The sequence below is a fragment of the Muscardinus avellanarius genome (assembly GCF_963383645.1).
Source record: "Muscardinus avellanarius genome assembly, chromosome: 7".
In the NCBI taxonomy this organism is placed as follows: Eukaryota; Metazoa; Chordata; class Mammalia; order Rodentia; family Gliridae; genus Muscardinus; species Muscardinus avellanarius.
Window position 1 is genome coordinate 64,158,677 of NC_137793.1, and position 22,070 is coordinate 64,180,746.

The 22,070-nt window shown below is 43.4% G+C and overlaps 1 protein-coding gene across 4 annotated transcripts in view; it reads left to right on the forward strand.

The window, feature by feature from the left end:
* Positions 1-1,010: 1,010 nt before the first annotated feature.
* Positions 1,011-22,070, forward strand: part of LIN9 (lin-9 DREAM MuvB core complex component) — a gene marked incomplete at both ends in the record, with an annotated part of 94,317 nt that continues 73,257 nt past the window's right edge. For 3 of the 4 annotated variants that reach the window (XM_080699055.1, XM_080699056.1, XM_080699057.1), the window contains 4 exons: positions 1,011-1,089; positions 10,115-10,147; positions 16,078-16,172; positions 18,736-18,840. In XM_080699055.1, the coding sequence (XP_080555181.1) occupies positions 1,011-1,089; positions 10,115-10,147; positions 16,078-16,172; positions 18,736-18,840 (312 nt within the window). The remainder of the gene's footprint in view (positions 1,090-10,114; positions 10,148-16,077; positions 16,173-18,735; positions 18,841-22,070) is intronic. The other variant, XM_080699058.1, reaches the window with a different exon arrangement.

Here is a 22,070-nt window from a genome sequence, read left to right on the forward strand (position 1 = left end):
ATCGCCTTAAACTTTGTTTTGTTTTTGTGGTACTGGGGATTGAACCCATGGGCATTCTACCTCCAAGCTATACCCCTAGCCCTATTTTTTATTTTCTTTCTTTCTTTTTTTTTTTTAATTTTTTTTTTATCATGGTCTCAAGTAGCTGAGGCTGTCCGGGAACCACGATCCTCCGGTCTCAGCCTCCCAAGTACTAGAATTACATGCGAGAGGCACCACGCCCGGTTTAATTAAAATTTTTTAGTTCCTGAAATTTACCCATGTTGTCTTTTCACTTAAATGTCCCGTCCCCTGCACCCATGAATTCCTGGAGAAAGGGCCTGGAGCTCAGAAACGTTTGTAAATGAAGTGCCCCAAAGCAACTGTGGTTTATGCCTGAAAAGGGTTACCGACAGAAATCTGTGAACCCCTTCCCTTCCCCTGGGCTTCTTTCAATGCGGAATGAGCTCTCGTCCGGGGTCACTACGTTGGATCGGCCACTGGATCACCCTGCGGTGTCACTGCGGTCTTCGCACCCCGCGGAGCCTCGGGCCACTCGCTCTGTAATGGTCTCCCAGGTCGGGACGCGGGGTGTTGCGGAGTGGGTCAGGGCGGAGCAGTCCCCTCGCCGCCCGACTGCACGGCCAACTTCTTGACCTCTCAAGGTCTCCTTCCGGGCTGCGGGGGCCGCTCAGGTTGCGGGCTCGGAGCCGCGGGGGCCTCGGGGTGCCCGGCCTCGAGAGCGCGATCGCGGCCCGGGCCTCCGCCGCGCCGGCCACAGGTGCCTCCCGCCGGCGGCCGGCCCCTCGGAGCCCGCCGCCGCCGCCGCGCGAGCCGCCCGCGCACGGGAGCGAGGCCGGCCGGGACTCGGCGGCGCGGCGCCCCCGCTCCGGCCGCTCCCGCGCGGCCTCCCGGGCCTCCGCCTCCCCGCGGCGGGCGGCGGGCGGCGGGCGGCGGCGGGCGGCTCCGCGGGCGGCGGCGGGCGGGCTCCGCATTCGAACCTCCCTCGCAAAGACAGTCTCCGCCCCACAATGCACCGCGGCGGGCAGCCTTTGAAAAAGCGGCGCGGCTCGTTCAAGATGGCGGAGCTCGACCAGTTGCCTGACGAGAGTGAGTAGCACCTCCGAGCGCCCCCTCGCCCCGCCGGCCGCCCGCCCGCCTCGCGGCGGCCCCGGCCCGGCCCGGCCGCCCTGCCCTCCGCGGGGCCGGTGGGCGCCTGCGGGCCCCGCCCGGGCCCCGGGTCCTCCGGCTCCCGCGCCGCCGCCGCGCCGCCGCCTTTGTTGTGGTGCCTGGGTGCTGCTTTCTGGGCTGGTGCGAGCGCCGGGGCCGGGGCCGGGGCCCGGGGCCCGGGAGTCCGAGGGGCCGGGCGGAGGCGGCGGCCGCTCCCTGGCCCGGCGCGGCCCGGCGGCGCGGGCAGAGCGGCGGCGGCGGCCCGGCTTATGTAACTCGCCGCCCGGGGCCGGGGCGGGCGGGCGGCGGGCTCCGGGGGCCGCGGCCCCTGCGCCGGCCCCAGCCCCGACCTGTGACCGCCCGGGCCTCCGCGGCGCCTCCATCCCACCCCGCCCCGCGTGTCCACCCCTGCAAGTGTTTCCGTGTCAAGAGGGCTGGCCCCTTCCCCCGGGACCACAGGTGGCTGGGGACCTCTCCCGAGATCGTCCAGACTGGATACACAGTGTCCAGGTGCCCCCATCCCGCAGACTGGCATCTGTGTGCATGCGACTTAAGATTCATGGGGTGTCATTGCACATCGCTGTGACCAGCACAGGACCCTGCCTGACACCCCCTTCAGTGGGCTGACCTAAGGCGAGATGCACACTTGTGTGGAGTCAGTAAAAACACCAGTTCCTTAGTCAAAGGACAGTGGGATTTAATTTTCTCAGCATTGCATAAATAATATAGAAAGGCAGATATTTTTGACAATTACAAAATGGTCCTGAATCCACATTCACTATTCAGCCTATATATACGGGGGTCACTTGGCAAGAGGTTTAATGTAATAAATTAAAAAAAAAAAGAATCACTGTTGTCTATCTGCACAGAAGGCAAATAGACTTTGAAAACGAGAGTTCAGGATACTGCCAATATGACTTTCTTTATTGAGGGCCCATATACTTAACATATTATGAAGTTAAAAGGTGAAGTGGCAAAACTGGATTCACAGTGTTAGTTTTCTTTTTTGTGGTTTTTGAGGATTGAGCTCAGGGGCTTTCTATCTCTGAATCACACCCCCAGCCTTATTTTATTTACTTACTTTTTTGGTTCTTGGGATGGAACTCAGGGGCATTTTACCTCCAAGCTACACCTTCAGCCCTAGTTTTTATTCCTTATTTTGAAACAGGGTCTCACTGAGTTGCAGAGGGCCTCACTAAGTAGCTGAGGCTGTCTGCGAACCTCCATCCTGTCTAAGCTTCCCAAATGCCAGAATTATATGTGTGCTCCATCTCGCCTGGCCCCAGCCCTATTTTATTTTTATTTTTACTTTTTGCAGCATTGGGGATTTAACTCGGGGCATTCTACCTCTGAGCTACACCCTAGCCCTATTTTTTTCATTTATTTATTTATTTATTTATTTTGGTGGTACTGGAGGTAGAACCCAGAGGCTTTCTACCTCCGGGCTATACTCCCAGACCCATTTTATATTTTATTTGGAAACAGGGTCTCACTAAGTTGCTGAAAGCCTCACTAAGTAGCTGAGGCTGGCTTCGAACCCATGTGATCCTCCTGTCTCAGCCTCCCAAGTGCAGGGATTACAAGCGTGCTCCACCACGCCTGACATTTTTCCTTTATTTTGAAACAGGTCTTCACTGAGTTTCATAGAGTCTCACTAAGTAGCTCACCTGTGATCCTCCTGTCTCAGCATCCGAAGTACTGGGATTACAGGCGTGCACTTCCATGCCTGGCTTAAGTGTTGGTGTTTTATATTTACTCTAGACCAGGACCAAGTGCCTAAAAAACTTTCTCAGTGATGTATTCTCTTTTGCAATGCCCAGTAGGATAGCCACTAGCCATATGTGGCTATGAAACACCTCAAATGTGGCTAAAATCACTGAGAAACTGAATTTGAAATGTTGCTTAATTTTAGTTGGTTTAAATTTGAATTGTTGGTGGCTACTCTATTGGTGATACTAGGGGTGAAACCCAGAGTCTTTCTACCTCCGGGCTATACTCCCAGACCTTTTTTTTATTATTCTTTTTTAATTTTATTTGGAAACAGGGTCTCGCTAAGTTGCTGAAAGCCTCACTAAGTAGCTGAGGCTGTCTTTGAACCTGTGCGATCCTCCTGTCTCAGCCTCCCAAGCACAGGGATTACAAGCGTGCGCCACCACGCCCGGCAGTGGCTACTCTGTTGGACAGGGCACAGGCATAGACTATCTGTAAGTTTTATAGTTGTTGAATACAGTCAGCCTTTTTTTTTTTTTTTTTTTTTTTTTTTTTTTGGTGGTACTGGGGTTCCTGGAAGCCCTTTTACCTCTGGGCTACACTCCCAGACCTATTTTTCATATTTTTATTTGGAAACAGGGTCTCTTAAGCCAGTGCGGCTGGCCTCGAACCTGCTTGATCCTCCTGTCTCTACCTCCCAAGCGCGGGAATTACAAGCGTGTGCCACCACGCCCGGCAATAACAGTCGGTCTTGATTTAGGATGCTTGCAAATAAGGGTGCGCCTAATTGCATGATGTGCTTGTTATTAATATGGTTCTTTTTGTTTTGTTTTGTTTTCTTTTTGCAGTACTGGGGATTGAACCCAGAGGCATTCTACCTCCCAGCTACACATCCAACCCTATTTTTTATTCTTTATTTTGAAACAGGGTCTTAAAGATGCAGAGAGCCTCACTAAGTAGGTAAAGCTAGCTGTGAACCTTTGATCCTCCTGTCTCATCCTCCCAAGTACTGGGGTTACAAGCATGGGCCACCATGCCTGGCTTATTATGTTTTTTTTTTTTGTGTGTTTTTTTTTTTGGTAGTACTGGGGGTGGAACCCAGAGGCTTTCTACCTCCGGGCTATACTCCCAGACCCATTTTATATTTTATTTGGAAACAGTGTCTCACTAAGTTGCTGAGAGCCTCACTAAGTAGCTGAGGTTGGCTTCGAACCTGCGCAATCCTCCTGTCTCAGCCTCCCAAGTGCAGGGATTACAAGCTCGCACCACCACACCCTGCTATGCCTGGCTTATTATGGCTCTTTGTAAAGATTTGGAATTTATACCAGGTTCAAATTTCAGCAAATCTAATCATTTATATTACTTTATGGCATCTCTAACACTTTGATAGGGCAGTGTCATTTGTTTTTCTTGGTATATGTCTTTTTTTTAGCCAGACTACAGCTTTGTGGAAAGCAGAGATTGCCTTACCTGGTTTGTTACACAGAGCCACAGTCAGATATACATATATAAATATATGGAATTGAGCCGGGCGTGGTGGCACACGCTTGTAATCCCTGCTCTTGGGAGGCGGAGACAGGAGGATTGCGCAGGTTCAAAGCTAGCTGCTCTGGCTTAAGAGACCCTGTTTCCAAAAATAAAATAGGTCTGGGAGTGTAGCCCGGAGATAGAAGGGCTTTAAAAAAAAAAAAAATATATATATATATATATATATATATATATATATATATATATATATGTGGAATTGAATGTAGAGTGGTACGTGTTATTAAAATGGAACAGGATCTTAAAAAGAAGTTCAAAGCCAGGCATGGTGGTACACGCTTGTAATCCCTGTATTTGGGAGGCTGAGACAGGAGGATTGAGGTTTGCGGACAGCCTCAGCTATTTAGTGAGGCCCTTTGCAACTCAGTGAGACCCTGTTTCAAAATAAAGAATAAAAAATAGGGCTGGAGTGTAGCTTGGAGGTAGAATGCTCTTGGGTTCCATCTCCAGTACTGAAAATAAAAATTAAGAAGAGCCGGGCCTGGTGGCGCACGCTTGTAATCCCCACGCTTGGAAGGATGAGACAGGAGGATTATGCAGGTTCGAAGCCAGCCTCAGCTACTTACTGAGGCTCTCAGCAACTTAGTGAGACCCTGTTTCCAAATAAAATATAAAAAAAAAAGGTCTGGGAGTATAGCCAGGAGGTAGAAAGCCTCTGGGTTCCACCCCCAGTACCATACACACACAAAAAAAAAGTAGTTCAGTTTAATACTGGAAATAGCGATATTTTTCCCCTAAGCTCAATCAAGAGAGCTATCTAATTTTTTTTTAGCTAATATCCACTGTAACAGTATCAGTAATAAAAGCTATCATTAATTTTCTTTTTATGTGTGTGGTAATGGGAATTGTTTTTGGGGGAGGTATTGGGGATGGAACCCAGGGGCCTTCTACGTTCATGCTACACCTCCAGACCTATTTTATATTTTATTTGGAAACAAGGTCTCACTAAGCTGCTGAGGCTTGATTTGAATCTGTGATCCTCCTCTCTCTGCCTCCCAAGTACTGAGATTACAAGCATGCACCACCATGCATGGCTCTAGTACTGGGGATAGAACTCAGAGGCAGTCTACCTCTAGCCCTATTTCATTTATTTTATTAATTAATTATTTGTGTGTGTGGCACTGGGGATGGAACCCAGTGGCAGTCTACCTCTGAGCTATGTCCCCAGCCCTATTTTTATTCTTTCTTTCTTTCTTTCTTTCTTTCTTTCTTTCTTTCTTTCTCTCTCTCTCTCTCTCTCTCTTTCTTTCTTTCTTTTTTATTTATTTGTGGTACTGAGGGTGGAACCCAAGGGCTTTCTACTTCCGGGCTATACTCCCAGACCTGTTTTATATTTTATTTGGAAACAGGGTCTCACTAAGTTGCTGAGAACCTCATTAAGTAGCTGAGGCTTGCTTTGAACCTGTGTGATCCTCCTGTCTCAGCCTCCCAAGCGGTGGGGTTACAAGCATGCGCCACCACGCCTGGCTATTCTTTATTTTTGAAAACAGGGTCTCACTAAGTTGCAGAGGGCCTCACTAAGTAGCTAAGGCTGGCTCTGAACTGTGATCCTCCTGTTTCAGTCTCCCAAGTACTGGGATTACAAGCATGCACCACCCACCACTCCTGGCCCTATTTTATTATTTATTTATTTATTATTCATTCATTCATTCATTCATTTTGCAGTCAAGCTACACCCCCAGCCCTATTTTTTGTTCTTTATTTTGAAACAAGGTCCCACTAAGTTGTGAGGACCTCACTAAATAGCTGAGGCTGTCTGCTAACATGAACCTGGATCTTCTGGGTCTCGGCCTCCTAAGTACTGGGATTACAAGTGTGCACCACCAGGCCAGACTCTGTATTCTTTATTTTGAAACAGAGTCTCACTAAGTTGTAGAAGGCCTCACAAGTTTCTGAGGCTGGCCAAGAACCCAGGTCCTCCTATCTCACCTCCCAAGTACTGGGATTATAGGTATGTGCTATCATGCTCAGCTGGAACTTTTACCGTGTTAAATGCCTCTCAATTCTGCCTGCTTCTTACCATTACCTAGCCCAGGTTATCACCGTGTCTAAACACTTCAGCCTCCCATTAATCCACTCCCCACATACATAGTCCACAGGAGTTGTCACCTACAGACCCTTTGTGGTCTGGCTGCTCACAGCTTCTCTGGCTTCATTTTGCATCACCCTACCCTCATTCTGTCTCTTTGAGTTTAATTGGACCTGTCTCATTCCCTGTACTCACCAGGCTCCCTTTCCACAGGGCCTTTGCACATGTTGCTTTCTATCTGGAACGTTCTTTACTCCCCTCACTTCCATTTAACTTCTACTTATCCTTTCTCTTCCATTTTAAGTTAGAGCATTATTCCTCTGTCCTGGCTGGCTAGATTATGTTTTCTTTAAATCTTTTTCATAGGGGTGTATTCATTTGCGTCACCCCTCCATGCCAATCTGGTATGGAGCTGTGCCTATCCTCTGTATTTCTATCTTTTAATAAACTTCTTTAAATCTTCAAAAAAAATCTTTTCATAGCACTCTGTAACTTTTTAATAGCAGCTGTCACAGTTGCAGTTTTACATTTGTTTATGGGATTATTCAGTTAGTAGCTAGAGCAGAGCAGGTACTATTTCTGTTTCTTTTCCTGCCTAATAGCTGGATTGCCTCTCTGACCTTTTCTCTTACAACTCTTCCCCGACACTCCCCAAGCACAATGGTTTCTTCTTGTTGTTCTTGAATATGCTAACCTAGTTCCTCAGGACTTTTCACCTACAGTTTCTTCTGCCCGGACTGCATGCTTTGACCTTCTGCTCTTGTCATGGCTAGTTCTTTTCCAGTGTTACTGACTCAGAGAAGCCTTCTCTAACTACCTTATGTAAAGTAATTTCTCCACACAGATATCACCCTGTTTATTTCCTTTAGAACAGTTACTATAAACTGTAATTACTATTATTTTTTTGTGTGTGTGGTATTTGGGATGGAACCCAGGGTCCATTACCTCCAACCTACACTCCCATCCCTATTTTTTTTTTTTTTTTTTTTTTTTGCTGTACTGGGGATGGAACCCAGGGGCCTACTACCTCCAGGCTACCCTCCCAGATCTATTTTATATTTTTATTTTGAAACAGGGTTTTGCTAAGTTGCAGAGAACCTCACTAAGGTCACTGCGGCTGACCACGAACTTGTGATCTTCCTGTCTCAGCCTCCCAAGTACTGGGATTACAAGTGTGTGCCACTATGCCCAACTACTAATAGGGTTTTTTGCTTGTTTGTTTTCTGGTGGCACTGGGGATTGAACCTGGGGGCATTCTACCTTGAGCTACACCCCCAACCCTATTTTATTTTTATTTGGAAACAGGATCTTGCTAGGTTGATGAGTATTTCACTACTTACTGAGGCTGTCCTCAAACCTTTGTTCATCCTGCCTCAACCTCCCAATAACTGGGATTGTAGACATGTGTCACCATGCTTGGCCCTAAGAGGGTTATTTTTTGTTTTTGTTTTTGTTTTTGTTTTTGTTTTGCAGGTCTGGGGATAGAATCCAGGGACATTCTACCTCCAAGCTATACCCCCGCCCTCTTTTTTATTCTTTATTTTGAAACAGGGTCACTAAGTTGCAAAGAGCCTCACTAAGTAGCTGAGGCTGTCTGCGATCGTGCTCTTTCGGTCTCAGCCTCCCAAATGCTGGGATTACAAGCCTCTGCCCAGCCTTAATAGAGTTTATTACAAAATATTAACAGCAAGCCCTATATGAAAATTAGCCATGCACTGCTCTAGGTGTTAACACACACACACACACACACACACACACACACACACACACACACACTCCTACAAATGAAGAAAGAGCAGCACAGAGTGGTTAAATAACTTGTGGGAGGTAGCATAGCAAGACAGTGGCAGTACCAAGATTCAGACACAGCTAGTCTCAGTCTAGAACCTATTCTCTTGACCATAGGCTATACAGTTTCCCCAAGAAGGAAAAAGGGAAAAAAAGGTCACACGATTCCTGTGTTCATGGAACAGGAATGGATATCCTTGTGGCTAATGCTTCTTCAGATCCTTGCTCTTTCACAGCAGCTCCTCATGAGCATTTCATATAAAAATAGTCTGTTCTTCCCCTGCTCCCACACTCTATCCCTGTTACCCTGCTATCGTTTTCCCATCACCTGGCATGTGTGCATCTCTCTTTCCTCACTAGAATATAAGTTCTGGGAGTGCAGGGACTTGGGCTATTTTACTCTGTTGTATCCCATTGCCTGGAACAGAGACTTGGCACACAGCACTCAGTACAGTCACTGAATGAGTGAATGTTACTACTTTTTTCTCAAATGAACTGTATTTTTCTTGTTAGCTACAGGAATATGGATACTGTCTGCTTTGCTGCTTCCCAGATGTGTTATATTGTTTGAGGCTTTTTAACAAGATTTTATGGTATCCTTCCTCTGTCATTTGAACTTTACTGCCTTTGGCCATTAAACTTTAAAAAATAAATAAATAAATAAAAGTTGCTGGGCGTGGTGGTGCACACTTGTAATCCCTGCATTCAGGAGGCTGAGACAGGAGGAAGTTTACAGATAGCCTCAGCTACTTAGTGAGGTGTTTTGCAACTCAGTGATACCCTGTTTCAAAATAAATAATGAAAAAGGTAGAATGCCTCTTGGTTCCACCCCCAGTACTGCCAAAAAAAAAAAAAGTCTCTAGCCGGGCATGGTGGTGCACACTTGTTTTGTAATCCCAGTACTTGGGAGGATGAGACAGGAGGATCCCGGGTTTGCAGCCAGCCTCAGCTACTTAATGAGGCTGAGACCCTCCACAACTTAGTGAGACCCTGTTTCAAAAAAAAGAATAAAAAATAGGGCTGGAGGTATAGCTCAGAGATAGAATGCCCCTGGGTTCAATTCCCAATATTGGGGGGGAGGGTTTCTCCTTTTTGATTCTCCTACTCCCTCCATCCATAGTTTCTACCTTTATTCACACAAGAACCTTTTGCACAGTGTTTCTCAAAGTGGATTACCTGCAATGGAGCCCCTGAAAAGCTTTATTAATAATACAGATTCTGTATGTTTAAGGAGTTTCCTGGTTATTTTACACTAAGTATACACTAAGACTTGTTTTATCTACAGAATCTCTCCAAATTCATGCTAGCCCTTTTTGGCTGGCCTGAACTCCTTTTTCTAGGATGGATCTTTATGTACAGTACATATCTGCATTCTAGGCTTTCCCAGGACCATGGCATGCTATGGCAATCTCTGAATTATTTTCATTGTTTTCTCCATCCATTCCGTTACCTCCTCTGATCTTTGCCTGAATAAATGTCAGTTCTCTTTTCTTGGAGCACCAGGATGTGTGTGTGTGTGCGCGCGTGCTTGAGCGCACGCGCATGTTTTATTAAACCTAGGGGCATTTTACCTCTTAGCTACTTCCTTAGTCCTGTTTTATTTTTTATTTTGAAAAAGTATTTTGCTAAAGTTGCTGAGAGCCTCATATAATTGCTGAGACTGACCTCCAACCTTTCATCCTCCTGTCTCAGCCTCCCAAGTACTGTCTCAGCCTCCCAAGTACTGGTTTTACAAGTGTACACCACCACACCCAGCTTAATAGTTATTTCTAATTGCACATCCCAGCATCACTTCAAACTCAGTGTTGCTCAAAATAAATAAACCACTTTTACCCCAAACTCTTTCTCTTCCACTTGACTATGAAATAATTATTGATTTTTTTTTTATTGCAGGCTCTTCAGCAAAAGCCCTTGTCAGTTTAAAAGGTAAGAACTATACCATTCTTAAGGATGTCCTAAGCTAGAAATTTAGCTCGTAAAATTAATTTGGATATTATATTTCTCTTTTCCTTTTTTGTTTTTGTTCTGTTTGTTTGTTGTGGAGTTTAGGATTAGAGTCATGGGCATTCTACCTTGGTGCCACATCCCCAGCCTTGTTCCTAGAAGCCTTGTTAAGTTGCTGAGGCTGGTTTTGAACCCGCGATCCTCCTGTCACAGCCTCTCAAATGCTGGGATTACAGGGTACACCACCATGCCCGTTCTTTTATTTTTGAAACAGGGTTTCAAGCTGGGCGTGGTGGCACACACTCGTAATTCCAGCATTTGGGGGGCTGAGATTGGAGAATCGCCCACAGCTACTTAGGCCCTTTGCAACTCAGTGAGACCCTGTTTCAAAATAAAGAATTAAAAAAAAAAAAAAAGGCTGGGGGTAGCTTGAATGTAGAATGCCCCTGGGTTCCTTCCCCAGTACAGCAAAAATAAATAAATAAAGACACAAGGTCAGCTGGGTGTGGTGGCGCAGGTTTGTAATCTCAGTTTTTGGGAGGCTGAGACAGGAGGATCATAGTTTGAGGCCAGCCTTAGCTACTTAGTGAGGCTCTCTGCAACTCAGTGAGACCCTGTTTCAAGATAAAGAATAAAAAAATAGGGCTGGGGGTGTAGCTCGTAGGTAGAATCCCTCTGGTTCAACCCCCAGTACTGAAAGAAAAACATAGGAAAAGAAAAAAAGAAACAGGGTCTCCCTTAGTTGCTGAGGCTGTCCTTGAACCAGTAATCCTCCTGTCTCAGCCTCCCAAGTACTAAGATTATAGGTTGTGCATGCCTGGCCACCAGATACTTTTAGAGGAGAATTGGGCCTCTGTTGTTAGAAATGAAGAAAAATGTTTTTTCTAAAATTATTGGTTAAAGAATTTTATCAGTAAATATTCCAGAAAGATCTCATTTAGATTTAAAGCATCTCTGGGCATGGTGGCGCACGCTTGTAATCCCCACACTTGGAAGGCTGAGACAGGAGGATCACACAGGTTCAAAGCCAGCCTCAGCTACTTAGTGAGGCTCTCAGCAACTTAGTGAGACCCTGTTTCCAAATAAAATATAAAATAGGTGGTCTGGGAGTATAGCCCGGAGGTACAAAAGCCCCTGGGTTCCACCCCTAGTATCACCAAAAAAACAAACAAACAAACAAAAAAAAATGCCTTCTAAGTACAGTGCAAATTCCCTGAAATAAAAGAATTATTATACTTTTTCTTTTTTCTAAGAAAAAAGCTAAGCCGGGCATGGTGGCTCACGCTTGTAATCCCAGCCATTTGGGAGGCTGAGACCGGAGGATCGTGGTTCGCGGACAGCCTCAGCTACTTAGTGAGGCTCTTTGCAACTCAGTGAGACCCGGTTTCAAAATAAATAATAAAAAATAGGGCAGGAGGTGTAGCTCGGAAGTTGAATGCCCGTGGGTTCCATCCCCAGACCCGCAAAAAAAAAAAAAAAAAAAAAAAGCTAGATATGTTTCTTGGTCTTCTTATTTCTTTTGGTAGGCACATGAGACTAACCCTCTTAATATAGTTCATTTTAGATGTTACTTCTTGGTTAATATTCTACCCAGGGCAGCTGGGTGTGGTGGTGCATGCTTATAATCCCAGTACTGGGGAGGCTGAGGTAAGTTGGTCGCAGGTTTTCGGCCAATCTCAGCTACTTAGTGAGGTGCTCTGCAACTTAGATCATTTCAAAAATAAAGAATAAAGCTGGGCGTGGTGGCGCATACTTGTAATCCCCATGCTTGGGAGGCAGAGACAGGAGGATCACGCAGGTTGGAAGCCAGCCTCGACTGGTGTAAGAGACCCTGTTTTCAAATAAATTATAAAATAGGTCTGGGAGTGTAGCCTGGAGGTAGAAGGCCCCTGGGTTCCATCCCCAGTACCACCAAAAATAAAAAAAAGAATAAAAAATAAAAATAGGGCCAGGAGCCAGGCATGGTGGGGTATGCTTGTAATACTAGCATTTGGGAGACTGAGACAGGAGGATTGGGGAGACCGTGTTTCAAAATAAAGAATAAAAAAATAGGGCTAAGTATGTAGCTTGGAGGTAGATTTCCCCTGAGTTCCATCCCCAGTACCAAAAAAAAAAAAAAAAAATTGGGCTGGAGGTGTTGCTTGGAGGTAGAATGCCCCTGGGTTCAATCTCCAGTACTGCAAAAAAAGAAAAAGAAAAGATTCTACCTTGATCCTAGTACTTGGGAGGCTGAGACAGGAGAATCATAGGTTCAAAACTAGCCTCAGGATCTTAGTGAAAATCTCTGCAACCTAGTAAGACCCTGGTCCCAAACAAAAAGTAAAAAGTGTTGGGGGTGTAGCTTGAGGTCATATGCCCCTGGGTTTAATCCTAGTATCACAAAAGAGGGGGAAAAAAGAAAAATAGATTTCTATTCAACAAATTAATTGGAAACCAACCTAAATATTCTTTGAGGATCATTAGTACTTTGAATCTTTATAGCTATTGTGTTGTCTTTTGAATTAATGATTTACCAAATCAGATCCTTCTGCTTGAGACCATTTATCTTCTAGAATGCCTTGGTTAGTTTATCTAGAAGGATCTTTCTTATCTCTGTCTCTCTTTGTTGTCTTTCTCCTCTTTCTCTTCTCTCTCTCTCTCTCCCTCCCTCCCGCTAAAGGCTGAACCCAGGACCTTTTGCACATGCTCTGCCACTGGGCTACATTCCCAGCCTCCCACCTCTTTTGTGTTTCTTATTCTATACATCTGGGGACTCCAAGTATAGCTTTGTAGTGGAACACATAGCATGTATGAGACCCTGGATTCAATCTCGAGCACTGCTACATGCACATACATGTACACATGTTAAAAAGTTGTGGAGAGTCACGAGTGGTGGCGTACACTTATAATCCTGGTACTTGGAAGGTTGAGACAGGGATTTGCAGGATTGTGGCCAGCCTCAGCTACTTAGTGAGACCCTGTACCAAAATAAAGAATAAAAAATAGGGGTATAGCTTGGAGGTAGAATGTCCCTGGGTTTCATCCCCAGTACCACCAAAAAAAAGTTGTGGAGTTTTTTATTTGTGTGTGTGTGTCTGTGTGTACTGAATCCAAGGACATTCTACCTCTGAGCTGCACTTTCAATATGTATGTATGTATATTAATATATGTATGTATGTATGTATGTATGTATGTATATATATGTATATACATATACATATACATACATACATATATATATATATATATATATATATATATATATTCTGGAGATTGAACTCAAAAGACATTCTACCTCTGAGCTACCCTTTCCAGCCCTGTTTTATTACTATTTTTTTGAACAGGGTCTGGCTAGATTGCTGATTGCTCTGTGGGTGGGAGGGGTATTGGGGGTTGAACCCAGGAACATTTTACCTCTGAGCTATACCCCCAGCCCTATCATTATTTTTTTTTTAATTTGGGAACAGGGTTTTAGTAGGTTAATGAGAGTCTCACTACATGCTGAGACTCTATAAACCTGTGACTCTCCTATCCCAGCCTCCTAAGTACTGAGATTACAAGCCTGCCCCACCACATCCTGCTTTATTTTTATTTATTTATTTATTTATTTATTTATTTATTTTTAATTTTTTTGGTGGTACTGGGGTTCCTGGAAGCCCTTCTACCTCCGGGATACACTCCCAGACCTATTTTTACATTTTTATTTGGAAACAGGGTCTCCTAAGCCAGCGCGCGAGGTTTTGAACCTGCGCTATCCTCCTGTCTCTGCCTCCCAAGCTTCCAAGCATGGGGATTACAAGCTTGTGCCACCACGGCCGCCTCCTGCTTTATTTTTTATTTTGAAACAGGGTCTTGCAAGGTTGCTGAGAGTGTTACTATGTTGCTGAGGCTAGTTTCAAGCCTGAGATCCTCCTGTCTCAGCCTCTCAAGTACTGGGATTATATGTGTGTGCTACCATTCCTGGCTAAAAAAGTATTTATTTTTCTCCCAGTATTAAATCCACTTATTTTATTTACTTATATGTTTACTTTATTTTATTTTACTTTTTGCAGTACTGGGGATGAAACCCAGGGGCATTCTACCTGTGAGCTACACCCCAGCCCTATTATTTATTTATTTATTTATTTATTTATTTATTTATTTTTCTTTTGCGGATCTGGGGATGGAGGCCAATGACATTCTACCCCCTGCCCTATTTTTCTTTATTCTTTATTTTGAAACAGGGTCTCACTAAGTTGCAGATAGCCTCACTAAGTAGCTGAGGCTGTCCGCGAACCACAGTCCTTCTGTCTCAGCCTCCCGAATGCTGGGATTACAAGTGTGGGCCACCACACCCAGCTTCTATTTTTTATTCTTTGTTTTTATTTATTTAATTGTGTGTGTGTGTGTGTGTGTGTGTGTGTGTGTGTGTGGTGAGGGTGTAACCTAGGGGCTTTTCTACTTCCGGGATATATCCCAGACCTATTTTATAATTTATTTGGAAATAAGGTCTCACTAAGTTGCTGAGAGCCTCACTAAGTAGTTGAGGATGGCTTCAAACCCATGCGATCCTCCTGTCTCAGCCTCCCAAGCACTGGGATTACAAGCATGCACCACCACACCCTGGTTATTCTTTATTTTTGAAACAGATCTCACTGAGTTGAGAAGGGCCTTACTAAGTAGCTGAGACTGTCTGCAAATGGTGATCCTCCTTTCTTAGCCTCTGAATTGCTGGGATTACAAGTGTATCCCACCACGCCTGGTCATATTTATTTATTTTTGAGGCAGAGTGTCCCTATGTTGTTCATACTGACCTTGAATCTCTGGGCTCAAGTAATCTTCCCATTTCAGCCTTTCAAGTAGCTGGGATTATAGGTTTGCTCCACTATTTCTGGATCTCTTTTTTATTTTGTATATATGGGGTTTTTTTGTTTGTTCTCAGTGCTGGGAATCAAACTCACTCCTCCTCCCCTTTATTTTCAAAGTACATGTAGTCAGTTACATGGTTGGATTCTTTCTTATTGTGCACAATTCCAGAGACTTTTTGTGAATTGTGAAAATGTTTAAAAGCATCAACTAAATTTTTTTTTTTTTTTTTTTTTTTGCGGGTGTGGGGTGGAGTCTAGGGGCATTTGACCTCCAAGATACATCCCCTGCCTTAGTTTTTATTCTTTAATTGAAACAGGGTCGCACTAAGTTGTGGAGGGCCTCACTAAGTAGCTGAGGCTGTCCGTGAACCACAATCCTTCAATCTCAGCCTCCAAATGCTGGGATTACAAGTGTGCGCCACCACACCTGGCTAAGCATCAATTAATTTAATTTTACATATCAAGGGCTCCACATGCTAAAACAAAACTATTTAGAAAATGTGTTCTAAATTAAAAGTTAGAAGGGTTTATTTATTTTCAGTTGTCCTGCTTTCAATCAGATTGTACCAAGAATTAGGATATAGTTTTTGGCAATTGGAATGGAGGAATTATTGAAGGCCTAAAAGGAAGGAGACAAAGGAGCTATATATTTCAGTATAGAAATTTAATACTTTGAAGATGCATTGCTTTATTAAATGATTAAGAGAATTGGACGGAAAAATACAGATGAGATTTTTCATTTGTAATAAAGTAAAATTACTATGATTAGTGTATTTTTTCAATATTGGTATATAGTTCAGATATATTGCTATTAGTAAAAAGGTAGTGTTCAAACAAGGCTAGATGGCACACTCCTGTAATCCCAGTACTTGGGTGATTGAGACAGGAAGATCACAGGTTTGAGGCTAGCCTCAGCAACTTTATGAGACCCTTATTTCAAAATAAAATAGGACTGGGGGGTAGCTCAGAGGTAGAATGCCACTGGGTTCAATCCCCAGTACCACACACAAACAAAAAGAGGTAGTGTTCAGTCTGAAATCCTTTGAACTAAACATAAATTTTATTAGCATTAATTATTCATTACAGAGGGAAGCTTATCTAGCACATGGAATGAAAAGTACAGTTCTTTACAGAAAACCCCTGTTTGGAAAGGCAGGAATACAGGACCTGCTGTGGAAATGGTAAGGAATGAGTATTTTTTATACTTTAGAATAATTATAGCTAAATTTTATTATTGTGTATACGTTTTTAGAGCAAAGTAGAAAGTTTCCAAAATTTTCCCCCAATCATAAGCATTTCTGTTTTTGTCACTGAGCAGTATTTGACTTTATTTAGATAAATTATCTATATAGCCAGTGATATCTCCTCATCAATAAGCATTTAAAAAAATAATTGCAGGCCAGACATGGTGGCTCACGTTTGTAATCCCAGTACTTGGGAGGCTGATAGAGGAGGATTGCACGTTCACGGACGGCCCCAGCTACTTAGGCCCTCTGCAACTTAGTGAGACCCTGTTTCAAAATAAAGAATAAAAAATAGGGTTAGGGGTGTGGCTCAGAGGTAGAATTCCCCTGGTTCAATCTCCAGTACCTCAAAAAACACATAATAAAATTACAAAGTCTTTAATAGGAAAAACAAACCTAAAAACTGACTAGTAGCCGGGCGTGGTGGTGCAAATTTGTAATCTCCGCGCTTGGGGGGTGGAGACAGAAGGATCGCACAGGTTCGAAGCCAGCCGTGCTGGTTTAAGAGACCCTGTTTCCAAATTTAAAAAAATATGTAAAATAGGTCTGGGAGTATTGCCTGGAGGTAGAAGGGCTTCCAGGAACCCCAGTACCACCACCAAAAAAAAAAAAAAAAACAACTGACTAGTAACCCAAAGTCTTTTATTAAATATGCAGAAATTTCATGTGGCTCTAGTCCCTGCAGAAGGATATAATAGGCCAGATATGGTGGCACATGCCTTTAGTCCTACTACTTGGGAGGCTGATACAGGAGGATCACAATTGCTGAGGTCAGGTTCAGCAACTTAGCATAGCTCTCAGCAACTTAGTGAGACCCTGTTTCCAAATAAAAATAAAATAGGTGCTCTCTTCAGTAGCACATATACCAAATCAAAATAAAATAGGATTGGGGCTATATCTCAGAGGTAGAATGCCCCTGGGCATAATCCTTAGCACTACAAAAATATTTAAAAGATACATAAAAATGTATCAAAATCTTATGTAGGTCAAGGATAGGTGCATTTAGAGGTGGAAAGTAGAGATGAGCATATAATTACATGACTAACCATCTTTGGATGGACCTCTGCTTCTCAAACTGTCCAGCCAGGTAGCTGTGAGGAGTCCTGAAACAGACCTGGGACTGGGTAGGCAGCGAGGCCCGGGAAGCTGGCCATCGTGAGTATGGGGGCTTCCTCACCATCAGTCCCATCACTGTCATTTCTTTCTCCTCTCTTCCCATGGCCAGGGAAGCGGACCTAGGGACAGAGGTCAATGAAGGGAACTAGGGTCAATGAAGTGGAGATTCTGAGTAGGTTTACTTTCAAGGGTCTAGTCTTGACCCGGTTGGATGCTGCCAGTCTGTTGTTAGCCCTTTCCACCTATTTCCCTTCTAAATAGGTGTAGATATCTGTCTTGATTGGTAAGAGGAAGCTTTGGAAAAAGATGTGGATCTTACTGGGATATTATTTCTGTTGTCTGTTCATGAAATCTCTGAGCCTAGGATAGACTTAATTTTTTTCATATTTGACCCTTTTGGACTTTTGGTACTTAAAAAATTTTGAGTTCTAAACGTAATTGCCAAGTATCTTTTATATGTGTCTAATATTTTTATTTTCAAATGGAAATTTGGTTAACAGTTTGTGGAGGGGGGAGTTCTAGAGATGAAATATGGGATATGCTATCTCTAAGCTACATTCCCAGACCTATTTTATATATTTTTAAAATTTTTGAAACAAACAGTATCTCATTAAATTATTGAGTATCTCACTAAGTTGCTGAGGTTGATCTCAAACCTGCAATCTTCCTGTCTCAGCTTCCCAGGTACTAGGATTACAGGTATGCACCACCACACCTGGCTTGATTAAAAGTTTTTGACAGCAGATCTAGTATATAGTATATACATTTAGGCATGTTCTTTTAGAGTGACTTAATGTCTTTGTTGCAACCCAGCCCTTTGTAGCAGACATCATGCAATCCACCCAAGTAGTATTAACCAACATAAATTGAACTGGAATTTCCAGAATTTATTTTCTTGTTGCACTATTCAAGGCTGCCAGTGTACTAAGGAGGACACTAGAGTTCTAGCTTTTTTCTTTTTTTTTTCTTTTGTGGTATTAGAGATTGAACCCATGGGCATTCTACCTCTGAGTTATACCTCCAGCCCTATTTTATATTTTATTTTGAAGCAGGGTCTCACTAAGTTGCTGAGCTGGTTTTAAACACATGATCCTCCTATCTCGGCCTCCCAAGTACTAGGATTACAAGTGTGTGTCACCACACCCAGCAGGTTCTAGTTCTTATCAGCAAAGTGTTTCATTTATAAATAAATTGCATAAATATTTTTAATGCTGTCTAAATATTAAATAACATATACTTAGCTTTGTGTACTTTGTATTACTCATATTTAATCCTTTCATACTGCTGATAGTCTAGGGTAGCTAAATTTTTCAAATATAGGATTATATTGTGGAACAAAAATGAGACGTGTTCTGCTTTTTCATTAAATAAATTTATATCAAAGCCTTTTAGAAATTCAAAACGAAGTCGACTCTTTTCTGATGAAGATGACAGACAAATAAATACAAAGTCACCTAAAAGAAACCAGAGGGTTGCAATGGTTCCACAGGTATGTGTGTGCTAAAACTTTATTTCGTGTGAAAGGAAGTAAACAGTTGTTCAACATGATAAAGTTTATATTTATTTATTCTGTTACATTTTGATAAACAAGTATTTTTCTTTAAGTCAGTACTACTACAGGGCTCTTATTTTTTTATTTAGAAAATGTCATGGTTTTATTGATCAACCTTATTTTTGCAGTCCTGGGTATTGAACCCAGGGGTATATTTCCTCCAAGATACAACCCCAGCCCCAATGTGATTTTTTTTTTTTTTTTTTGGTACTTTGATTGAACTCAGGGACATTCTACCATTTAGCTACACCTCCAGCCCTATTTTTTTTTTTAAGGTACTGGGAACGGAACACAGGGACACTTCCAGCCCTATTTTTTATTTTCTATTTTGAAACAGGGTCTCACTCAGTTGCAAAGTGCTGCACCAAGTAGCTGAGGCTGTCTGCGAACCGCAATCCTGTCTCAGACTCCCAAATGCTGGGACTGCAAGCGTGGGCCACCACGCCCAGCTTATTCTTTATTCTTTATTTTGGAAAAAGGTCTCACCAGGTTTCAGAGGGCATCACCAAGTAGCTGAGGCAACCTGCCATCATCCTGTCTCAGCCTCCCAAGTACCGGAATACTGGAATTACAAGCATGTGCCACCACACTTGGCTCTTTTTTTTTTTTTTTTTGGTATTTGTTACTGGGGATTGAACCCAAGGGCAGTCTACCTCTGAGCTATACCCCCAGCTCTATTTTTTAGTTCTTATTTTGAAACAGGGACTCCCTAAGTTGCTGATGGCCTCACTATGTTGTTGAGGCTGACTGTAAACTTGTGCTCCTCCTTTCTCGGCCTCCCAAATACTGAGATTACAGGCATGTGCCACTAGCCCCAGCTGTTGGTCAACTTTAAATCAGAGTAGAAAAGTCTGGCGGGCGTGGTAGTACACGCTTTTAATCCCCGCGCTTGGGAGGCTGAGACAGGAGGATCGCGCAGGTTCAAAGCCAGCCTCAGCTACTTAGTGAGGCTCTTAGCAACTTAGTGAGACCCTGTTTTCAAATAAAATATTAAATAGGTCTGGGAGTATAGCCCGGAGGTAGAAAGCCCCTGGGTTCCACCCCCAGCACCACCAATAAATAAATAAATAAATAATAAATCAGAGTAGAAAGCCAGTCATCATCCTTTTAGCATGAAGGTAGTAGGCATTAAGCAAATGGATTTGGTGGAATCAATTTCGAAAGTTGCATAGAAATAAGAGGGGATTGCAGTTTTGAAGCCAGCCTCCACAATTTATAGAGGCCTTAACAACTTAGACCTGTTTCCAAATAAAAAAATAAAATAGGACTGGAGGGCTGGGCGTGGTGGCATACACTTGTAATCCCAGCATTTGGGAGGCTGAGACAGAAGGATCCCAGTCGTGGACAGCCTCAGCTACTTAGTGAGGTCCTCTGCAACTTAGTGAGACCCTGTTTTAAAATAAAAAATAGGGCTGGGGGTATAGCTCGGAGGTAGAATACCCCTGAGTTCCATTGCCGCCAGTACATTAAAAAAAAAAAAAAAATTGGGCTAGAGGTGTAGCTGAGAGGTCAGTCAGCTGGGTTCTGGGTTTAATCCCCAGACACACACACACACACACACACACACGAGGGAGGAAATGTTTAACTTTATCACCAAAGGAAGTATTTGAAGACTTTCTTTATCCAAAAGAGGAAAATATATTATTTGAAATCAGATTTCCCTTTTTATTTTTACTTTTTTTGGGGGAACTACTACGTATCAAACCCAGGTCTCATACATGCTAGGCAAGCACTCTACTACTGAACTACACCCCTAGTCCCTCCTTTTGTGTTTTTAGAATTAAAAAAATACTGATAGCCAGGTGTGGTGATGCATACCTATAATCTCAGTATGTGGGAGACTGAGACAAGAGGATTGCAGGTTCAAGACTAGCCTGAGGAAATAAATATCTAGACTTTCAACTTAACTAGACTCTGTTTTCAAACAGAAAATAAAAAGGGCTGGGTGTAACTTGAAGGTAATATTACCAATAACTAATATAACACACACACCCTCACTAAATTTTCAAAAAATACTGGGTGCAGTGAACATGCTTGTAATCCCAGAACTTGGAAGGCTGAGATGGGAGGATCACAGGTTTGTGGACAGCTTCAGCTACCTAGTGAGGACCTCTGCAACATATTGAGACCTTGCTTCAAAAATAAAAATAAGGATGTGGTGGCGCACACTTGTAATCCCTGCGCTTGAGAGGCGGAGACAGGAGGATCACGCTGGTTCAAAGCCAGTCTCGCTGGGTTAAGAGACCCTCTTTCCAAATAAAATGTAAAATAGGTCTGGGAGTGTAGCCCGGAGGCAGAAGGGTTCCATCTCCAGTACCATTAAAAAAAAATAAAAATAAAAAATAGGGCCGGGAGCCGGACGTGGTGGCGCATGCTTATAATCCCAGTACTTGTGAGACTGAGACAAGTGGATCACACAGGTTCGAAGCCAGCCTCAGCTACTTATTGAGGCTCTCAGCAACTTAGTGAGACCCTGTTTCCAAATAAAGTATAAAATAGGTCTGGAAGTATAGCCAGAGGTAGAAAAGGCCTTGGGTTCTACCCCCAGTACCACAAAAAAAAAAAAAAAAAAAAAAAAATAGGGCTGGGGATATAGCTCAGAGGTAGGATGCCCCTGCGTTCCATTTCTAGTACCATCAAAAATTTTTTTTTAAATAAAATAAAAAACTGAGTCAGGCGTCATGGCCCAGGCTTTTAATTCCAGTTCTTGGGAGGCTGAGACAGGAGGATCACAGGTTCATGATCCAGCCAGCCTCAGCTACTTACTGAGGCCCTCCACAACTTAGTGAGACCCTGTTTCAAAATAATAAAAAAAATAGGGCTGGGGTGTAGCTCAGAAGTAAAATGCCCCTCAGTGTAATCCCCAGTACCACATACCCCCACACACAAAAAACTATAATGGACATATAAAACCAAAGAATGAAAATTGGATAAGAAGACAGTAAGAGTAATATGCAAGAGGATCACAGGTTTGAGGCCAGCCTTAGGAACTTGACAAGACCCTGTTTCAAAGGGAAAAATAAAATGGGAGCCAGGTGTGGTGGCACACATCTCCTAGACAGGATAATCATAGGTTCATGACCATCCTCAGCAACTCAGCCCCTCTGCACCTTAGAGAGACTCTGTTTCCAAATAAAAAATAAAATAGGGATCTGGGTGTAGCTCAG